General features: G+C 35.4%; 4 protein-coding genes across 4 annotated transcripts; 3 read left to right on the top strand and 1 right to left on the bottom strand.

Annotated features, from left to right (window-relative positions):
* Window positions 1–728: 728 nt before the first annotated feature.
* On the top strand, window positions 729–4884 carry LOC116029971 (rac-like GTP-binding protein ARAC3). Its single transcript, XM_031272032.1, has 7 exons — window positions 729–1176; window positions 2687–2774; window positions 2864–2973; window positions 3242–3305; window positions 4034–4098; window positions 4217–4282; window positions 4396–4884. Exons 1-7 carry the CDS (start codon window positions 1078–1080, stop codon window positions 4498–4500), a joined length of 597 nt encoding a protein of 198 aa, XP_031127892.1. The 5' UTR covers window positions 729–1077; the 3' UTR covers window positions 4501–4884.
* Window positions 4885–5808: 924 nt separating this feature from the next.
* LOC116028442 (basic leucine zipper 23-like) lies at window positions 5809–8099 on the top strand. The gene is made up of 3 exons (XM_031270158.1): window positions 5809–6011; window positions 6369–7188; window positions 7751–8099. Exons 2-3 carry the CDS (start codon window positions 6390–6392, stop codon window positions 7777–7779), a joined length of 828 nt encoding a protein of 275 aa, XP_031126018.1. The 5' UTR covers window positions 5809–6011; window positions 6369–6389; the 3' UTR covers window positions 7780–8099.
* Window positions 8100–11956: 3857 nt separating this feature from the next.
* Window positions 11957–13000, top strand: LOC116028923 (probable BOI-related E3 ubiquitin-protein ligase 3). Its single transcript, XM_031270780.1, has 2 exons — window positions 11957–12399; window positions 12491–13000. The coding sequence occupies exons 1-2, from the start codon at window positions 12139–12141 to the stop codon at window positions 12998–13000; spliced, it is 771 nt and encodes a 256-aa protein (XP_031126640.1). The 5' UTR covers window positions 11957–12138.
* A 3721-nt stretch (window positions 13001–16721) lies between these two features.
* Window positions 16722–18243, bottom strand: LOC116028873 (the record flags this gene model as incomplete). The annotated part of the gene is made up of 2 exons (XM_031270715.1): window positions 16722–17612; window positions 17941–18243. Coding segments are annotated over 2 exons (1119 nt in total), but the record flags the coding sequence as incomplete, so codon positions are not given.
* Window positions 18244–18505: the final 262 nt, after the last annotated feature.

The following is an 18505-nucleotide window of genomic DNA, read 5'->3' as shown; positions in this document are numbered from 1 at the left end:
TAATTCGCTCATAAAAGAAAAATAATGAAAAATGATTATATTAGTCACAATCGAATTTTGTTATAATAAAGTTACTATAACATAGTTGAAAATGCCCTTACGATATTATTGGTATACTTATAATTTATTTGTACTAGACTATATCTACCATTATTAATAGGTAACTGGTCTATTGAGGTGCACATATCTATTATTTATACGTGATCATTAACAAGGTGTGACATGATATTTTTACAACGTCATTTAACAAATCCTTATTATAGACTCGAATTTTAAGAACTAAGTTGATTCTCGTATATCACTACTTATAGTGGTGTAATACTTTTAAATTAAATTAAATTATTTGGCAAAATGTAATAATTTATTTGGACTAATTTGGATATATTTGACCAAAGATATCCAGAGATGCAGAGACAGAAGTACAAAATAATTAAAATTTCATTTGAGTAATGAATGCGGTTTTTCTCCTCATAAAAAAATTCCGGGAAAAAAATTTACTGGAAAGTGTATAGAAGCAAGGCACGTGGTGGGCGATGATAGGCGGATAATAGTGGCATCTCCAAGTAGTTGAGCTGGCTCGAAGCTGGCTCGCCACTCACGCCTTCTTGACTCAGCTTTTTACCAATTTTACTACTCATTTTTATTTACTCCGTACCAATTATACTCTCAATTCTCAAACTCATCATCCTCTCCATAAAGGTGCGTCTCTGACTCTCTCTCTCTCTCTCTCTCTCTCTGAGTGTGTGACAATGAATGTGGCTGTTGAGTTAGGTGTTGTGTGATTATCATATGCAATTAGGGTTTAATAATGCTCCATTTTTGTGTGTTTTATTTCACAAATTTAAATACTTTACGTATTTCCTTTACCTGTTTAGTTTCTCTGTCTGCTAGTTAAATACTAGCACTCGTACTCCTCTTCTATTAACAATCGCCAGGGTGTTAGAGTTGGTATAGAGAGAGAAAGGGGTAGAGAGAAGAAGCTGGTCTCCAGAAAGCAGTAGAAGAAGAAGAAGAAGAAGAAGAAACAAGCCAAGTGGAGGGGCTGCCTGAGAAGTTGGAGTCTTTGGCTCTGCCAGAATGAGCGCCTCTCGGTTCATAAAGTGCGTCACCGTCGGCGACGGAGCTGTCGGTAAAACTTGCCTCCTCATCTCCTACACCAGCAACACTTTCCCCACTGTAAGTTTCCTTTAATGTTGCCCGGATATTTCTGGATAATGAGCTCACAGATGATATCTTTGCTTGAATTTGAGAAAAATGAAAGGAGGGGACATTTTGGGTTAAAATTCCGATTAGTTATTTATCCCTTTTGTTTACGTACAAGGGTTCCGTCTTCCTAGGCTTTTTTTTTTTTTTTTTTTTTTGAAATAATCTACGAAGCAGCTCGATTTTACTTGACTTAGGTCAATCTAGTCCTCTCCTATCAAAAGAGCAGAAGTAAAGGATTATCTTCAATCGCCTGTTCTTGATTTTGGGCAAACAGCGGAAGATTGTGATAGGAAAAAAAAACATGAGATTTCAATTGAGTGTTTGATTAGAATAACCACACAAGCTCGGAGTCCTCTGCCTTAGCTAGAGTTTTAATGTCAGTGCTGGTAATTGATTGTGCTGCTCCATATGTTTCTTGTAGTGTACAGTCTCCTGAGAAATGAATGTATACAGACCAATCCTCTCTTTGCCATGACAACCGCGCTTCTCTTGGAGCTTAAGATGATCGTGATGGTGTATAATGGATTATCATCACAGATCTTTATGTTTCATTTCATGAATTAGAATAAGCAAATGGAGGGTTTCTACTAAAGGTGCCTGCTTTTGGTAGGGATTGAGGTTGTGGAAAATCAGTGTCGATGAATTCTTCTCCCTTTATAACTAGACTAGAAACATGACTGTATAAGGCATCATATGCTTCCAGGACTACTTAAATTTAATTTCTTTTCTTCACTATATTTTGTGTCTTATTAAAGGACCTGAACTTTGGTCCCTGGGACATTTAAGGACCACAAGTTTTGTTTTTGTCAGTTTAGTATTTGGAAAATGATTTCAATATAAATTATTGTTAGAGGACGTTGATGCAACATTTTAATATCACATGTCATTGGTGAGTTGGATTTACATATCCTACTAATTACCTGATTCAGCATCCTGGCTATAAGCAATTAGCCCAAAAAATAAATGCTCCTTATAATTTTTTTCTTGCCTATGACTCACAAAAGCAACAATTGAGATGCTATTTTTCACAGAAGATTTGTAAGCATTGGCATTCAATAAAGATGGAGGCACACCTTTGTAGTTTAGCCAGAGGAAACTTGAAAAGTAATAATAATAAAAATAAAATTGGGGGTGGGGATGCAAAATTTGAACTAGGGAACTCAAAAGAACTCCAAGATAATCATCCTTTACAATGTGTATTGCGTTTTTATTTTGTTGTCTTCTTTTAAATTAAAGATTTTAGTCTATACGCTTTGTTTTAAAATTTATTTAACTAAATATTAAAATATAGTGATGCTTCACATACCATGAATCTAGTCAACTTTTTCGATGATGACTAGGCATCAAAATTTAACTCTTAATTATCGGTCCTTAAACATCCCATATGAAAGTTAAGACTGTACATTGGGTTTAGGGTCATAGTCTACATCTTTCAACAATACTTTTCTTGTCTTAAATCTTTCTTCCGTGTCATGAACAGGATTATGTCCCAACCGTTTTTGACAACTTCAGTGCCAATGTGGTTGTGGATGGGAGTACTGTTAATCTAGGGCTGTGGGATACTGCAGGTTAGTGGTTCGGTGGTTCCACCTTGATGTTAACTTGCATCTTATTTGCATTACTTTATAATGTGGGTTTAACATTCACAACTGAACAGGACAAGAGGATTACAATAGATTGAGACCTTTGAGCTATCGTGGAGCAGATGTCTTTATTCTGGCATTTTCGCTCATTAGCAAGGCCAGCTATGAAAATGTATCCAAAAAGGTGTGTTAGTCACCAATCTGTTGTCATTGCTTCTGCTGCCCAGTGCCCACACACGAGGCACATAACTGTAAAAAGCTGTTATATCAATTAATTGACCACTTAGTTATTTCCTTCTTGAATCAAAGATAGTTTAATGATTTTATTTGGGAAAAAATAAATAAATAAAACAAAGATGACATCAGGAAAAATACAATAACTGAGATGTATGGATGTAGCTATTGGGTTAATGTACAATAACATGTTTTTCTTCCTTCTTTTTGAACTTCAGTGGATTCCTGAATTGAGGCATTACGCACCAGGAGTGCCAATTATTCTTGTTGGAACAAAGCTAGGTTAGTTTATCCTATTTCGCTTTTCTCTTGTTAGTGCTATTTTAACAACCATTCTTGATGCCTTAGCTGATAGGCTAATATCAACTATAAATATTTCCGCTAGATTAATGAAATATCCATTCTTCTGAACAAAGTAATTTGTGTTTGTAAAACAATCTTTGATTATGGAAATATAATAAAATTCAGAAACACATGAACACTGTTGCTATAGAAACTGCTCAGAGAACTGCTTGCTTGAGTATCCATGCAAGATGCTTAACTAAGATCTCTTTTATTGGACTAAACAAAGATCTGTAGCTTTTAAGCATATATTCCATTCAATGTATTTTGTAAACATTAACTTAAAATCGGTACTATATAGTGTTTACCTGTTCAAATGTTAAAATAATACGCACATACTCAAAGCACAGCATGTTTGCAATCATTGTTAGGATGACTAGCTATTACACCATTTATTTCCGGCCTTCACATGTAGAAGCCTATAAAGTAAATATTCTTCTTCACAATTCTTATTTGCCTTATTGCCACCAAAATTTGACACTTCCACATTTGTGTTTGTGAAATTCATTTCAATCTATCTATTTTGATAGTTAGACTTATATTCATTCATTGAAGGATAATTCTACTCTTGCTATGATACTGCTTCTATTGAAAGTTACCTCATTTATTTATTTTAAATTTTATTCTGGTGCTGAGCTCTTAGTGACTGATGATTGTGCTTGTGTTAGATCTCCGAGAGGATAAGCAATTTTTCTTAGATCACCCTGGAGCAATACCCATTACCACGGCTCAGGTATGCTACAAGCATCTATGCCTTGTTTGTGCAGTAGGTCATATGCTAAGTATCTATTTATGTATCTAGTCCCCCCAAGTGTTAAGGTCTGAGATTTGTTTCTTACTTTCCTCTGAAGGGTGAGGAGCTGAAAAAGTTGATTGGCGCTGCTGCTTACATTGAATGTAGTGCAAAAACACAGCAGGTTTCTTCTCTTTTCAAAAGATAATTTTGTGGCCTCTGTGTGTGTGTGTGTGTTTAAAGAAAAAAAACCTCTTCATTGACAATCTCTGCAAAAATGTTTCTCAAAAAATGCAGAATGTGAAGGCTGTTTTTGATGCGGCTATTAAAGTGGTTCTTCAGCCACCAAAGCAAAAGAAGAAAAAGAAGAGAAAGGGTCAGAAAGGGTGCAGTATTTTGTAAGTGATAAGAGATATATGTATGGTGAGGAAGGGAAAGATGGGCATATATATTTCACTGGTTTAATCTGATTTCCGCGTTTCCTTCCACCTCCCTCCAAGGTGCTGCAAGTGATTTACGGGTTTGTAGTCTTGACTGACTATACTAGGAAAACATCAGCTTGTTGGTTTGTGTAGGTCGGTCCATCCGGGTTGTTGTATATTTGCGATATTTCCAGATATGTTTGAAGTAGTAATGTTGCACAACTCATCTGTTTGTCCCCTAAATCTGTATGATCTCTATTAAGCGAGCGACATGTATAAGACAATGTAATGTTTGCAACTTTCTATGTCTCTTACATTGACATCTTTAATGTAGTACCGCTATCCCTATAAACTATTTTAGTGCTCCTGTGGCTTTATGCTGTTACTGTTAGTTTTAGCTTCAACTATGTTTTATGACAGATGCATAGGTACCAAACAAAAGAAAATGGCACAAGTAAAAGTGATTGATATCCAAAACACTGTTTCTTCATGATTAAGTTTGTGTATAATTAGATCTAAGATTTTGATATTTTTGTTACTCAAAAATCAAAATAGTTGTTGGTCCATATCCAGAAAATGAGCACATAAAGCAGTCATTCAGTTGAATGTAAAGACCAATAAAATGGAGCTGCGTTATCCATTGCTGACCACTGACCGCGTCCAAGTAAGTCCACATCATTACAAACTTTAGATGTCTGCCCTACCATCGCTCTAACCATAGAAATTTGTATGAGGAAAATACTAGATGACTTCTAATATTCATGGAGACATAATATCTATCATTGTTTGTTACGTCATAAGTAAAAGTAAGAGAGTAGAATTTGAGAGTACATATAATAAAACTCTTCAATATTACATCTACAGAGATTCTAAGGACGAAATTTTGTGGACTTCAAATTATTCCAGTGAAATTGGAATATGCTTGGGAGTGAGGTCACATGTTGAAACTTTAGTAGAGACATTGATTCTTTGTGCTTCAGATAGGTTGAAGAAATATGTGTATATAGATAATATATTGCTTTTTTTGGTGAAAAACAGATACTACATTATGATAGAGTCAATAGTACTAAATGAATATTATATAATGAGTAATTAATACTTAACGTTGTAATAAAATAAATTCCTTTTTGAGAGTTATTTTTTAAACTTTGGACGAGATTGAGTAATTAATAAATGAATATAGTTTTTTAATTAATTTAGGAAAATACGGAGTAGCAATTTAATCTTAACAAATATAATACAAAAGTACTCCACAAATTTTGGCCGACTACAAGTACGACATTCCATTTTCCTCCTTCAGTGAGTAGTGAGTACCGCGAATTTGCCTATTATCTGTTAACATCTACCATTAGCAATCCGTCAAAGTATTTTACCATTCCTATACTCCATTTTAGGATTTTCTAGGTTTTCTTTCTGTTCCCGAAATCAAATTCTCTTCTCTCGCTGATCGCTGGTCCGCAGGGCGCTATTCCATCTCGAATTCTTTCAATTGTAAGTGCATTCTTCTTCGCTTCTTTCTTTTGAGCATTTACCTTCTTAATTTGCGTTTTCTTTCTTCGGTATATATTGCTTCGTTGCACGGCGAAAAGCTCTGATTTTTGGCACTTGTTCTTACTAGGATTTCCTTGTTTCTGTGATGTGCGGAGTGATTTTTTTTTTTTTCAATTACTCTTCTTTTTTTTTAAGCATTTGTAGTCTATATTTTCTAGGGTTCATTGTCTTTCTGAAACAAGGAGCTGAAAGTTCTGTTTTTTATTGGATGGGATAATAGAATCTCCATAGTGCTTGGCTTAATTGGAAGCGGTCTTGATTTGAATTCGGGTTACAAGTTTCTTGCTTTCTTTTTAGGGAATTCGTTACTCTAATCTAATGGATGATGGGGAGCTTGAATTTTCTAATCATGAGATGTTATCGAGTCCTCCGTGTATTGGTGAATTTCCGGACAGTAGTTCAATGGGGAGCTTTTGGAACGATATTCTGAGTGATACCCATGCTTGCACTCATACCCACACTTGCAACCCACCTGGCCCTGATAACTCTCATACACACACTTGTTACCATGTGCACACCAAAATAGTACCTGCAACAAGTGAGGATAAGGCACCCAGTGATGATACTGCGGAATCTGCAGACAAGATAGCGAAGAAACGACCTTCAGGCAATCGGGAAGCAGTCCGCAAGTACCGGGAAAAGAAGAAGGCTAGGGCTGCTTCATTAGAGGATGAAGTTGTCAGACTGAGGACTATTAATCAGCAACTGCTGAAGAGACTCCAGGGCCAGGCAGTGCTGGAAGCTGAGATTGCCAGGCTAAAGTGTTTGCTTGTGGATATTAGAGGAAGGATTGAAGGTGAAATTGGATCATTTCCATACCAAAAGCCTGTGAAGAGTGGTGATTTATATCCGAATCTTGCTAACCCTACCTTGCCAGGAGCATATATTATGAACCCCTGCAATATGCACTGTAACGATCAAGTTTATTGCCTCCACCATGGTTCAGAAGGTAAAAGCTCAGAGGGCACAACATTGAACAACCAAGGCACCAGTAATTGTGAATTTGAGAGTCTGCAATGCTTTGGCAATCAGACTTCTGGTCTGAAGGAGCTTCCTGGGTGCGGAGTGGGCAGCAATATGTCTACTCGTAATGCCACTGGAAAGTCTAAGAAAAAAGGTATTTTTGCTTATTTTTCCTTATAGCATACAACATTTCTTGGTCTGCATAAAAATTTCCCATTTAACAAAAAAGCTTTTGCTTTTGGGGGCTTCTATTAATATCAGTTCTCAACAGTTATTTTATTATTTATTCCGTATATTTTTGGAAAATGTGTTTGATACCTTGGAGCATTCCCCTCCCCTGTAATCTTAACCGGTTAACCCTTCCCTTATCCTCTAAGAAGGGGCTAGAGAAAGGAAGAAAGCAAAATAGACCTTAGACTGAAATAGGGAAAAAGGTTATTTTATGCATGCTGAGTTTTTTGATGACTTTGCTATGTTAAGGGTAAATGAGTGTTTATCTGAATTGATATGATGTTTGTTAAAACTATTAGAAGGGATACTCAACTTCCTGACCATTATGCTGAATCAGTTTCATATTGACACGACGAAAGATTGGATTGCTGGCTAATCCAACTAGATTGGGATTAAGGCTTAATTGAATTGAGCTGTGAATTATTTTAAAAACTTAGAACTACCTACCCATTATGCATTACTGATATTATTTTCTGTGATCTCAGTGGTGGCACAAGCAGCAGAAAGTAGTTGAAGAATTAGAGCAGAGGCAAGTGTGGCCTTCCTCTCCCATTTTGAATCCATCCGTAGATCAGTCAATGGATGTCACTCCTTCCAGAGAAGCCTGGATTGTTGGAGCTAGCAAGCATGGTGGAGTGGATGAAACTGTTTTTCGGCCATTTACTCTTAAATCTTATGTAATGGCGATTCTTTTATGGATTCTGTTTCTTGTTTTTTTTTTAGTACTACTGACTCTGTTACAATGTAGTAATATGTTTCTTGTTATTGACTTGGAAAAATGTGTATTCTTTCCCAATTGATGAGATTTTCGTTTAGTGAATTATTTGTCTTTTATTACGGAGTATATATATATAAATAAATTTCATGGAGTTGCACCAAGAAGATGATAACCATATGGAAGAAGTAAATTTCATCTTCCTCATTTTTTATTTTCTGTGTGTCTGGAAACCTAAATTTTGTGAGCATGTTGCGTGCACATCAAGTGCAATATTATACATCATTAATGATTTAGTGCTCACATCTGAATCTATCGTGTGTGTGTGTGTGTGTGAGAAAAAAAAATTGATTAATTTAGCCCAATAACAACTCAAGATCTGGAAACCTAAATTTTGTGAGCATGTTGCGTGCACATCAAGTGCAATATTAAACATCATTAATAATTTAGTGCTCACATCTGAATCTATCGTCATAATAATAGAACAAGCAATTCGTTATCTTGGAACTCTTGGCTTGTTGATTAATGTAATCTCACAATTTGAGAGAGTTGGAATGCAAATAACAAGTCTTTAAACGTCAATTTAACAATATTAACAAATGTAGCTTAAACAACAATTTAAGATTCAGAAGTGTAAATTCACAACTTACAACAGGCAAAGCATTATCTTGAAGCTCTATGGTTGATGTAATCTCTCATTCTATGGGAGCTCTAATTTAAATAGTAAGCTTTTACATGTCAAATCTAACAATATTGACAAATTTAGTACAAATAATAATGCAAATCATATGCAATATTGATAAATCTAGCCCAAATAACAATTTCAAACACGAAAAGCCCAAAATTTGTGAGCATGTGCATAAAAAATAATACTATATGACATTAATGCTCACACATAACATGCAAGATGCTATACTATAGTTAATTGCTAAATGATTTATGTAAGTGTAACCTTGCATTTTGAGAGAGGGTAGTGTAAATAACAATTCTTGTAAGTTCAATTTGACAAGTGACATATATAGCCTAAATTATAGCTCAATAGGCATTGTGTTATCTTGGATTATTGATATAATTTCACATTTTATGAGAGATCCAATGCAACAAAATAACAAATCTAGCCCAAATTGTACCTAAAAACTCGAAAGACCAAATTTATTGAGTATGTGAATCAAAAGCAATATTAAATGCATTAACAATCGCTGAAGACCCGAAAAGGTCCAATGCAACGAATTGACAGATCTAGCCTAAATTGTAGCTGAAAATCCGGAAGACCAAATTTATTGAGCATGCAAATCAGAAGCAATATTAAATGCATTAATAATCGCTGAAGACCCGGAAGACAAAATTTATTGAGCATGCATATCAAAAGCAATATTAAATGTAAATAATGCCCACACGTGGATCTGTCGTCACAACAGAATAGTCAATGCGTTACCTTGGGAGCTTTTGACTGGATTATTGAATGTAAATAATAAGTTTTTATAAGCCAAATTTATTGATTATGTGAATCGGAATCAATATTAAATGCATTAACTATCGCTGAAGACCCGGAAATGTCAAATGCAACAAATTGACAGATTTAGCCCTAACAGTAGCTTAAAACCTGGAAGACCAAATTTATTGAGTTTGAAAATGAGAAACAATATTAAATGTATTAACAACTGCGGAAGACCCGGAAGATGAAATTTACTATGTTGCGTATCAAAAGCAATATTAAATACAAATAATACTCACACGTGGATCTGTCGTCACAATACAATAGTCCATGCGTTATCTTGGAACTTTTGACTTGGTTATTGATGTAATTTTGCATTCTGGGATGACTTCAATGTAAATAATAAGGTTTTACATTGTAACCGGATCCAAATTCCACCAATTGTATTGTTATAGCTTTTGTCAAAGACATTGTGGTTTAGCCACACCTGACATGCACGCCCATGTGGAAGGGAGTGAGTTTGAGTCTCAGTGGAGGCGAACTGTTGACAAGTTAATAATATTTGCTAGCCATATGGAATTTTGAATTATACTATTATTTGACTAATTTAAAAAATTCATTGTGACTTATTTATGTACTAATTATATATTACCCCAAATTAAATAAACTTGAAACTCGAGATATATAGTCAAGTTATCTCTTTTAAAAAACTAATTAAGTAAAATTTAAATGGATTTTTTAATAAAATAATAAATATATAAAATATCATTAGAATTAACAAATTTAATTACAAAAACTAAAATTAATTTTATCACAACATTTATAGGATAACAATCGGATTAAAAAAACTGATTTGAGATTGTTTTTTTGACTATGTGGTTTACTTATAATACTAGAATTAGGTAGGGAGTAAATATTAGGAGTAATTGCTTAGTTGGAGTCATTATATTATATAATTATTAATAGAAGAGAGTATCGGAGAATGCACCTAAATGTGTACACACTACAAGGTGTAATTTGAGAGAAACGAGGAATCAAAGTAAACTATAAATAATTTTATTTTCATGGTCATCGCCAGCATGGAAAATTCGAAATGCGATTAATTTCAACATTCCAATAATTATATTACCAATGAAAATTTTAAAAATCTATGTTCCCTTTTCAGTGATTTGTTTGTGAGTCAAAGAATTAAGGTGTACAGACCTACACTTTTGGTGTGCGCAGCAATAAATGCTTTTCTAATCTATTTTTTATATTATGGTTCATGATTATTAAGTTTACACTTTTATTATTATAATATAATCTATACTATTAATAAAAATAAAATCCTACTTTTACAACTTCCACCCAAACTAATTTTCAAGCTATTACTATATAAAATCCACTCCCTCCGTCCTATGTGTTTGGTTCGGTTAATGAGGCTTGACTGAAATTATTTTTAATCTAATTTTTCATAATATTAATTTTAATATTAGTATACAAAATTTATATATTAAAAAACTACACTGACAGTACTATTAAACACAAAAAAAAAAATTTAAAATGAGTAAAAAATACTTAAAAAAATACGCAAGGAAGAAAGAGTTGGTTTGACGAATGAATACTAAGTATGACAGATAAAATGAGACAAGGGAACTAATAATTGTTATGTTAAATAATAACTTGATAAATGTGACAACTATCACGTTTTATTTATATATTTTTATAAGGTATAATAGTATAATTGCACAAATTCATTCTATGCAACGCACGTGGAACGCACGCGAGTAATAATGATTTCATGCAATCAGATCTCTTTTATAGTCCTGAGTGGATAATGATGAATTAAATTCAAAGATTTGTGATGAGGATATTTAGTAAAATTTAACAACTTTACGAGCATATATGACAACTAAGGCTTTTTTTTTCTTAATTATGAAATTTTATAAATATTTCTTAATATTATATACTCTGTTGCTGTTTATATTGAATAGAAATGTAAATTTCTATGTTGGCAATTGTTTGAGTTCGTAAATAATACGAAGTATATATAGTTTATTATTTATGTATTTATATGATATATTAATTTATTTATGGTATGTTGTGCAAAAAATACTTTAAAAAAATAGTAAGAGATTTGGTGGGGCAAGCATAAGAAAAAATATATATATTGGGTGATAATTAATTGAAAGGTAAGGAGTAAAAAAAAAAAAAAAAAGATGAGCGGTAGAAGCGTAAAAGGGAGTTGAATAATATGGAGGAAGAAATAGAATAGAATCCTATTGTTTGGCCTTGGTATGACTCCCACACATTTATTCATCTAGAAACGGAGAAAAAGGGAAGCGGTCGACCTTTTCTTGTGTAGCAGTTACTTTGGAGAAGCCGGAATATAATAGAATTGTTTGTTTCCCCGCTTCCGCTTCAACTCAAACACCCACCCACCTTATCATCCATTGTTTTTTGTTTACTCACAAAATCTGCATGGGTTGGATTCTGCAATACTTACCACCTTCCATACTCTATTATCAGTTACCACTTTTAATAATTTCAATTTCTCATTCTCTCTTAATTATTTTCCCTATTCACTATTCTCCTTAAAATCATACGCCTCTACCCACCTTTTTAACCACACCGGGCCCCAAGCATTTATCTTCTTCCCCTCCTCTCTTCGTATATAAACTCACCAACCTCTTTCAGGTTTTTTCCACCTCTTCATTTTCTTTTCCTTTCATTCTCTCTTCGTCATGGCTATTCAGTCTGAGTGGTGGTGTTCGGAGAATCCGGTGTTTCTGTCGTCTGACAATGCTGCTGCATTTGCTGCCGGACTTGATGCTTTCAGTCCTCCTCCTCCGCCGCAACAACAGGTTCATTTTGTCAATCAGAATTTTGGGAATGTTATGATGGCTCCAATGCATCCCCAACAAGTCATGCCGGATTTTCCCCTCAATCTTGCTGCCCAGTTTGAGAAACAGAAACTGGATTTGGATCGCTTTATCTGTCTCCAGGTAAAAAAAAAATCTATTTTATTATTTATTGGGGCGGGGAATGAATTTGAATTATTATATATTTAATTTGTATGGTTACGTTGTGAAACAGAACGAAAGGTTGAGATTTGGTGTTCAAGAACAGAGGATGGAACAACTGGGTTTGATCCTGAGGAGCTACGAAGCAAAAACCCAATTTTTACTGAAATACAAGGAGGGAGAGATGAGGGTGGCGATGAACAAGAGGGCTGAGCTTGAAAGCTTGGTGAAGAGGCTGGAGAGTGAGAAGCAGTCGTGGGAGCAGGTGGTGAAGGAGAAGGAAGCAATGGTGGCGTCTCTGAGCAAGACGTTGGAAGGGGTGAGAGAGAGCACGTGGGCGGAGGACGCAGAGTCGTGCAACGATGAAGATGATCAAGTACTGTTCTTCCTTGATCAAGGAAACCACGAGGGGGAGCAAGGTCTGAGAAAGATGGTGTGCAAAAGCTGTAATGTTCGGTGTTCCAGCGTCGTGTTTCTGCCTTGCAAACACCTCTCTTCATGCAAATCTTGTGAGGCCTTCCTTCATTCATGCCCCATCTGTCGATTGCCCAAGACATCCTTTATCCCAGCCTTACTATCATGATGTAGAATGAATGAATGACTGATCGATTATTGATTAAATTAATTATTAGATCAGAACATATATATCTATGCTGCTGTTGCTAGCTACAGCACAAAACTTTGTTAATTTTAATTACAGATGAAATGAGATAAGATGGATGATTCTAATGGAAATTTTAATTTATCAATTGTTTTTAGGCCTTTAATTAAATCCCAACCAACGTGAACGTCTCTTCTGATCTATCTTTTTCATTTGCTTTATATGGGGATATGATGAGGGAGCACTGTAGTGTTTGTTTCCCTTTTTACTTGGTAGGGAAATTCATTATATTCTTCTTGATTTGATTATTCGTATGATCGCTTGCATCACATATAATATATTTAGTACTCCGTACCTCCCCAGTCCCCAGTGTTTTGAACCGTGAAGGAAAAGGTTGAATTGATAGAAATGCATGTCAGCATAGCATATACGTACATACATACATACAATGTCAGTTTCACACCTAATGTTGTAGTCGTAGGTGTGAAACCCCAAGTACAAGAAATTTGGGTGATTCAGAATAGGATTTTTGTGTGAGAAACAAGTAAGGAGGTTTAAACAAATGATAAAAAATTGAGTGAAGTGGATTCTAATCCCCAATTCAAATGGGACATAATGTCCTTTCTCCCGTGACTGCAGCACAGAGTCTCGACGTAACGTTTTGACTTGTACAACTAAGAAATCAAATGGCATGATTCTTCATCTTCATTTTATTATTGTTATTTTTCTTTAAAAATGTAAAATAAACGTACAAACAAAGTAATTAAAAATAATAATAATAATAATAATAAAGTAGAGGTTAAAGGTGCAGATGAGAGAGGGGCACGGGAATCTGGGATACTTTCTTCTTTGCATGGTTTGCTTTTTCAGATTTTTTATGATGATGACGTAAGATTAGGGGGAAAGTGCTCCCACTGCCACTCATCTGTGTTGTCACTGTTGGGTATATATACATATACATATATAGTCATGTCATCGTAATCACAATTCACAACAAATGGCCGGCTTAGACCCCTATCCTATGATGTTTGCCCTACTCCCAACTACAAACTCAGGCATCACTTTTTCTAGGCGGAATTCATCACATTGATAACTTAATAAACATAAAATTTCATCTTTGATTTTCAATGAAAGCGAATTATAAGTTTTTTCGATTTAAAACAACCTATTATAAATAACATAAGCTGACATACATCTTTTCGACATTTTGTCGACTATATTGCACTTCAACTTTTATATTTATAATATTATTGCATATTATTGTGAGTTGTGCACATGGATATCTTGTTTCATACTATAGTTTCATTTAACAATCGTAACGGACATGATCTACATAACGTTGTGTGGACCATAGTCCACTATATAACAACTGCCCGGCTAATTGACCAACCAGTAACAGACCACATGGTTGCCGACAAGAAGAGATTTAAAGGGGTGTCAAAAAGATATTTAGACAATCCATTACCAAATTCGCCACAGTTTTCCGTTACAATTTCATTTGACAATCGTAATGGACATGGTCCACATAGCGTTCTGTGGACCATGATCCACTGTATAACAACTACTCGGCCAATTGACCAACCAGTGGCGCAGACCATATGGTTGCCGACAAACAAAGAGATTTAAAGGAGCGTCAAAAAGATATTTAGAAGATCTATTACCAAATTCGCAACGGTTTTTCGTTTTACGTTTTAGAAAAGATATATTGCGTTTTAGGAAGAAAATCTAAGCTTGAATTAGCGAAGTTTCCTACGCTAAATTTGTAAATCATCTCCTTTTTTTTCTTAAGGCCAGCTGTCTATGTAAAAATATCCTTCGAGAGGCACATTGTAAAGCGATTGATTTTTGCTTTCTAGCAATAATATCCCTTTCGCATTATTTTTGTATTTTTTTATTAGTGTTGACCTACCGACCAACTATCTTGTAATCGTAAAATCAACAACTATAATTTACATTATATTGCAAATTTTTTATAAATGTTTATTTTTAGATATTGATTGATAAATGTACACGGAATAATTATTGATGACTTTAGCAGTCGTTATACGGTGGACCATGGTCCACAATCACAAAACGATGCCGTTTTAGTAAGTGGCAGAAACAGCGTCCGTTAGTCGTAACGGAACTCCGTAACTGATACTACAGTTCATCTCAAAAGATACTGCCTCACATTTGTTTTAATATTATCGAATGAAACCGTAGTTATATCGAACTGTAACTGTAGTTATGTTGAAATATAACTGCAATGTATATAAACTAATACTGAATAATAGTTTTATATTTGTGTTTTTATATTATCAAATGAAAGTATAGTTATATCGAAATGTAATTGTAGTTGTGTTGAAATGTAACTGCAGTATATATAAACTGATACTGAATAACAGTTTCACATTTTTTGGTGTATATTGTCTAATGAAACTGTTGTCATATCGAAATGATATTGTAGTTGTGTTGAAAGGAAACTGAATAACAGGTTTACATATTTGAATTTATAATATTGAATGAAACTACAGTTATATTGAAAAGAAACTACAGTTGTGTTGAAATGTAACTACAGTGTATATAAACTCAAAGTGAATGGCGCGGAATATAGACCGTTTCAACCATCTATTTTTATTAATCAAAACGACGTCGTTTAGATTGTGGACCGCAATCCACAATAAAATTTGCGCGACTTTAGTTTGAAGATTAGCCTTGAGCAGACTAACAAAGGGCAAATTATACCATGCACCACGGTGCACATAGCAATGTGCACAACGTACCTAAACGACGTCGTTTTGAGCATTGTAAACTAATCGTCCGTCTTTTTAGAAATCACGTTTCTTGTTTCGCCGGTCTTTGTATTTATGTTAATACTCTGTGTATTCCAGGCAATCATTATGTGTATTTTAGGCAACCATTCTGTGTATTCTAGGCAACCGTTATGTGTATTCATGTTAGTAACACATGTTGTGATGTGTTTGTGCATTCGAATGTTTAGGAGGATGAGCTTTGTGTATTTTGTGTCAATATTCTGTGTATTTATGTTATTAACACAAGTTGTGATGTGTTTGTGCATTCGAATGTTAGGAGGATATATGAGTTCTGTGTATTGTGTGTTAATATTCTGTGTATTCTAGGCAAACATTCTGTGTATTCTAGATAATGAATTCCCTGGAGTTATTTGCATCCACTAACACCAAAACGACGTCGTTTTACGTACGTGGTGTACATTGCTACGTGCACCGTGGTGCAGGTATAACGATTGCTAACAAAGTAACAAGGCTTTGAATTTCTCAAACTTAGACTATGAGTCTATGACTACCCTTTAACAGGTTGGTCCTTATCCTCCAATGTACAGGCCTTAGTTGGCCCAGGAAGGCCCGGATCCGATACTGGGTCCTGGTGATGGAGGCCTGGGCCACCACTTACTTAACAATGGTTGGTCTTGTATGAATATTGGGACAAATTATACCATGAATCATGTTCTATCTTATACTATGGATTCTAATTTGAAAATAATTTTTAAATTAAGTGTGTCTATAATTAACATATTTTATACCACTGGTCCGTTGTATAACAATTGAAATATTGGGCATTTTTAAACTTATTCTATACCCGCAACTCAATAAAGCTCACTCTACTAGCAGTGAGCTTTATTGAGTTGCACGCCAAATCTTGATCCTTGTACAGATATTCAAATGTGAAATTAAGAAATGCAAAATTGTCAAATTCAAAAAAGATGATATAATCTTCATGGAAGACAACCAAATTATAGTGGGTAATTGAAATTAATTAATTAATACAAACTGAAACCAAAATATGGACCGGCTAGAATAGCAAACCCCAGAGCAATTGCTACTAGCGAGGACGCCCAAGTAAGCTTCTCGGTTATTCGAGGGACTCTATCCTTGAGGGCCTGACTACATGAAGCTAAGAACGCAGTATAGCTTCCCATTGCTATAACAGTTCCGGCCAAGAACATAAACAAGAATGCGGCGCCGGCGAAGCGTGAAGGCAAGGCAAGAGCCGGCACCACCATCATCAGTGCATCGGGTTGCAGACCGTGAACGATCCCAGTGGCAAACGTTGCGAACCCAACCTTGTTCTTCTTCCCAATGGCCGCCGCTGCAGTCTCAAAGCCTCCTTGTAAGCTAACATCAAACTCCCCATTTTCATTTTCATATGCTTCCCTTATCCCCATTGCTCCAATCACAAGAAGAGTAAAACCGACAACTCTTGTACCCCAGGTTTCGAGAAGTCCAATGTGGAGGCTGAGCCTGTCTTTTAAGAGTAGAAACAAGAGGCCAAAGAGTAACTGCCCTGCATCGTGGCCACAACCCCAGAGAGCTCCTACGGCTGCACTTTCCATCCGTGTTCGTCCTATGGATAGCGGAGCCAGAGCTGCAAGGTGATCAGGACCTGACAATGTGTGTAGGCAGCCAGCTAAGAAGCCGGTCCATGCACTGTTTAGTATTTCAGCATGAACAAGAAGACCCCCTCCTCCAGACTTGGCTGCAGTTTGAAAGCTGCTAGCAAAAGCACTTAGTGGATGGATGAAAAACAAGCAAAAGGCCGAAAGAAGCACTATTGCACTTGGGGTTACTGTTATCACCTGAAATACAATTAGCCCCGCCACAAAATAAAATAAATAAAAACTATAGTTTCAGAAAAATTAAAGTTACTACAACACAAAAGCATAATGTATATATATTCAACTGATTAAAAATCATGGTGATGCCACTATGCCAGCCCTTTGGTGAATAATAATTCAGATAAGCTGCGCTGCAACTATACATGTTTTATCTGTATGTATTTTTCATGAACTAAACTAAACAAATAAAAGACCTCAAATTCGCAAACAGCGAATTAAATATATTTCAATAACAGATCAGATCAGAACAATGTTGAATTAATTAACATATATGCCCCAAAAGTAGTACCTTTGGTCGGTTGGATATAATTTGGATAAGCTGTGTGAAAAAATGGGGATGGGGCTTGGACACCCACCCATCTGCGGGTTGAGAAGAATGATGATCAACAAATTTCCAAGTTGTCGTCTGTGAAGCAGAAGAGGAGCGTAGGCAGCTACCGGAGCGGCCACGAGCGGCGGCGAAGTTGAGGTGAGGGAGCGATAGCGTCGGAGGGAAAGAAGACTTTAGGACGTGGAGTTTAGTTGGGATTGGTTTGGAAAAGATAAAGACTCTCCATGGTAACAGATAGATAGATAGGCCCCAGATTCCTCTTCAATTCTGCTATCTTCAAGAAGAAGCTATGATCGATGAAGTTTGAAAACTGGTTGTCGATCGGCCTGAGAATTGGCCTGCCTTGGGTGGGAATACACAACACAAGACTGTTTCTTTCCTGGCTACTTAACTACTCCGCCGCGTTAACTGCCCACCCACGTCTAATAACTACTCTGCCACGCCTAATCAACTACCTCGTAGATTTTTTCTACAAATATACTAGTCCACTTTAATTTCTACTTGTTAATACTTTTTATATTTG

The sequence above is a fragment of the Ipomoea triloba genome, chromosome 9 (assembly GCF_003576645.1).
Source record: "Ipomoea triloba cultivar NCNSP0323 chromosome 9, ASM357664v1".
NCBI lineage: Eukaryota > Viridiplantae > Streptophyta > Magnoliopsida > Solanales > Convolvulaceae > Ipomoea > Ipomoea triloba.
Note: the sequence above shows the minus strand (reverse complement) of the source record. Positions and strands in the feature narration are given on the sequence as shown.

Excerpts from the sequence above, each read along its gene's own strand:
- LOC116029971 (XM_031272032.1), top strand. The coding sequence starts at position 1,078 with ATGAGCGCCTCTCGGTTCATAAAGTGCGTCACCGTCGGCGACGGAGCT. Across the intron at positions 2,775-2,863 it reads AGGGCTGTGGGATACTGCAG|GACAAGAGGATTACAATAGA; the intron begins GTTAGTGGTTCG and ends ACAACTGAACAG. Across the intron at positions 3,306-4,033 it reads TCTTGTTGGAACAAAGCTAG|ATCTCCGAGAGGATAAGCAA; the intron begins GTTAGTTTATCC and ends TGCTTGTGTTAG.
- LOC116028442 (XM_031270158.1), top strand. The coding sequence starts at position 6,390 with ATGGATGATGGGGAGCTTGAATTTTCTAATCATGAGATGTTATCGAGT. Across the intron at positions 7,189-7,750 it reads TGGAAAGTCTAAGAAAAAAG|TGGTGGCACAAGCAGCAGAA; the intron begins GTATTTTTGCTT and ends CTGTGATCTCAG.
- LOC116028923 (XM_031270780.1), top strand. The coding sequence starts at position 12,139 with ATGGCTATTCAGTCTGAGTGGTGGTGTTCGGAGAATCCGGTGTTTCTG. Across the intron at positions 12,400-12,490 it reads ATCGCTTTATCTGTCTCCAG|AACGAAAGGTTGAGATTTGG; the intron begins GTAAAAAAAAAA and ends GTTGTGAAACAG.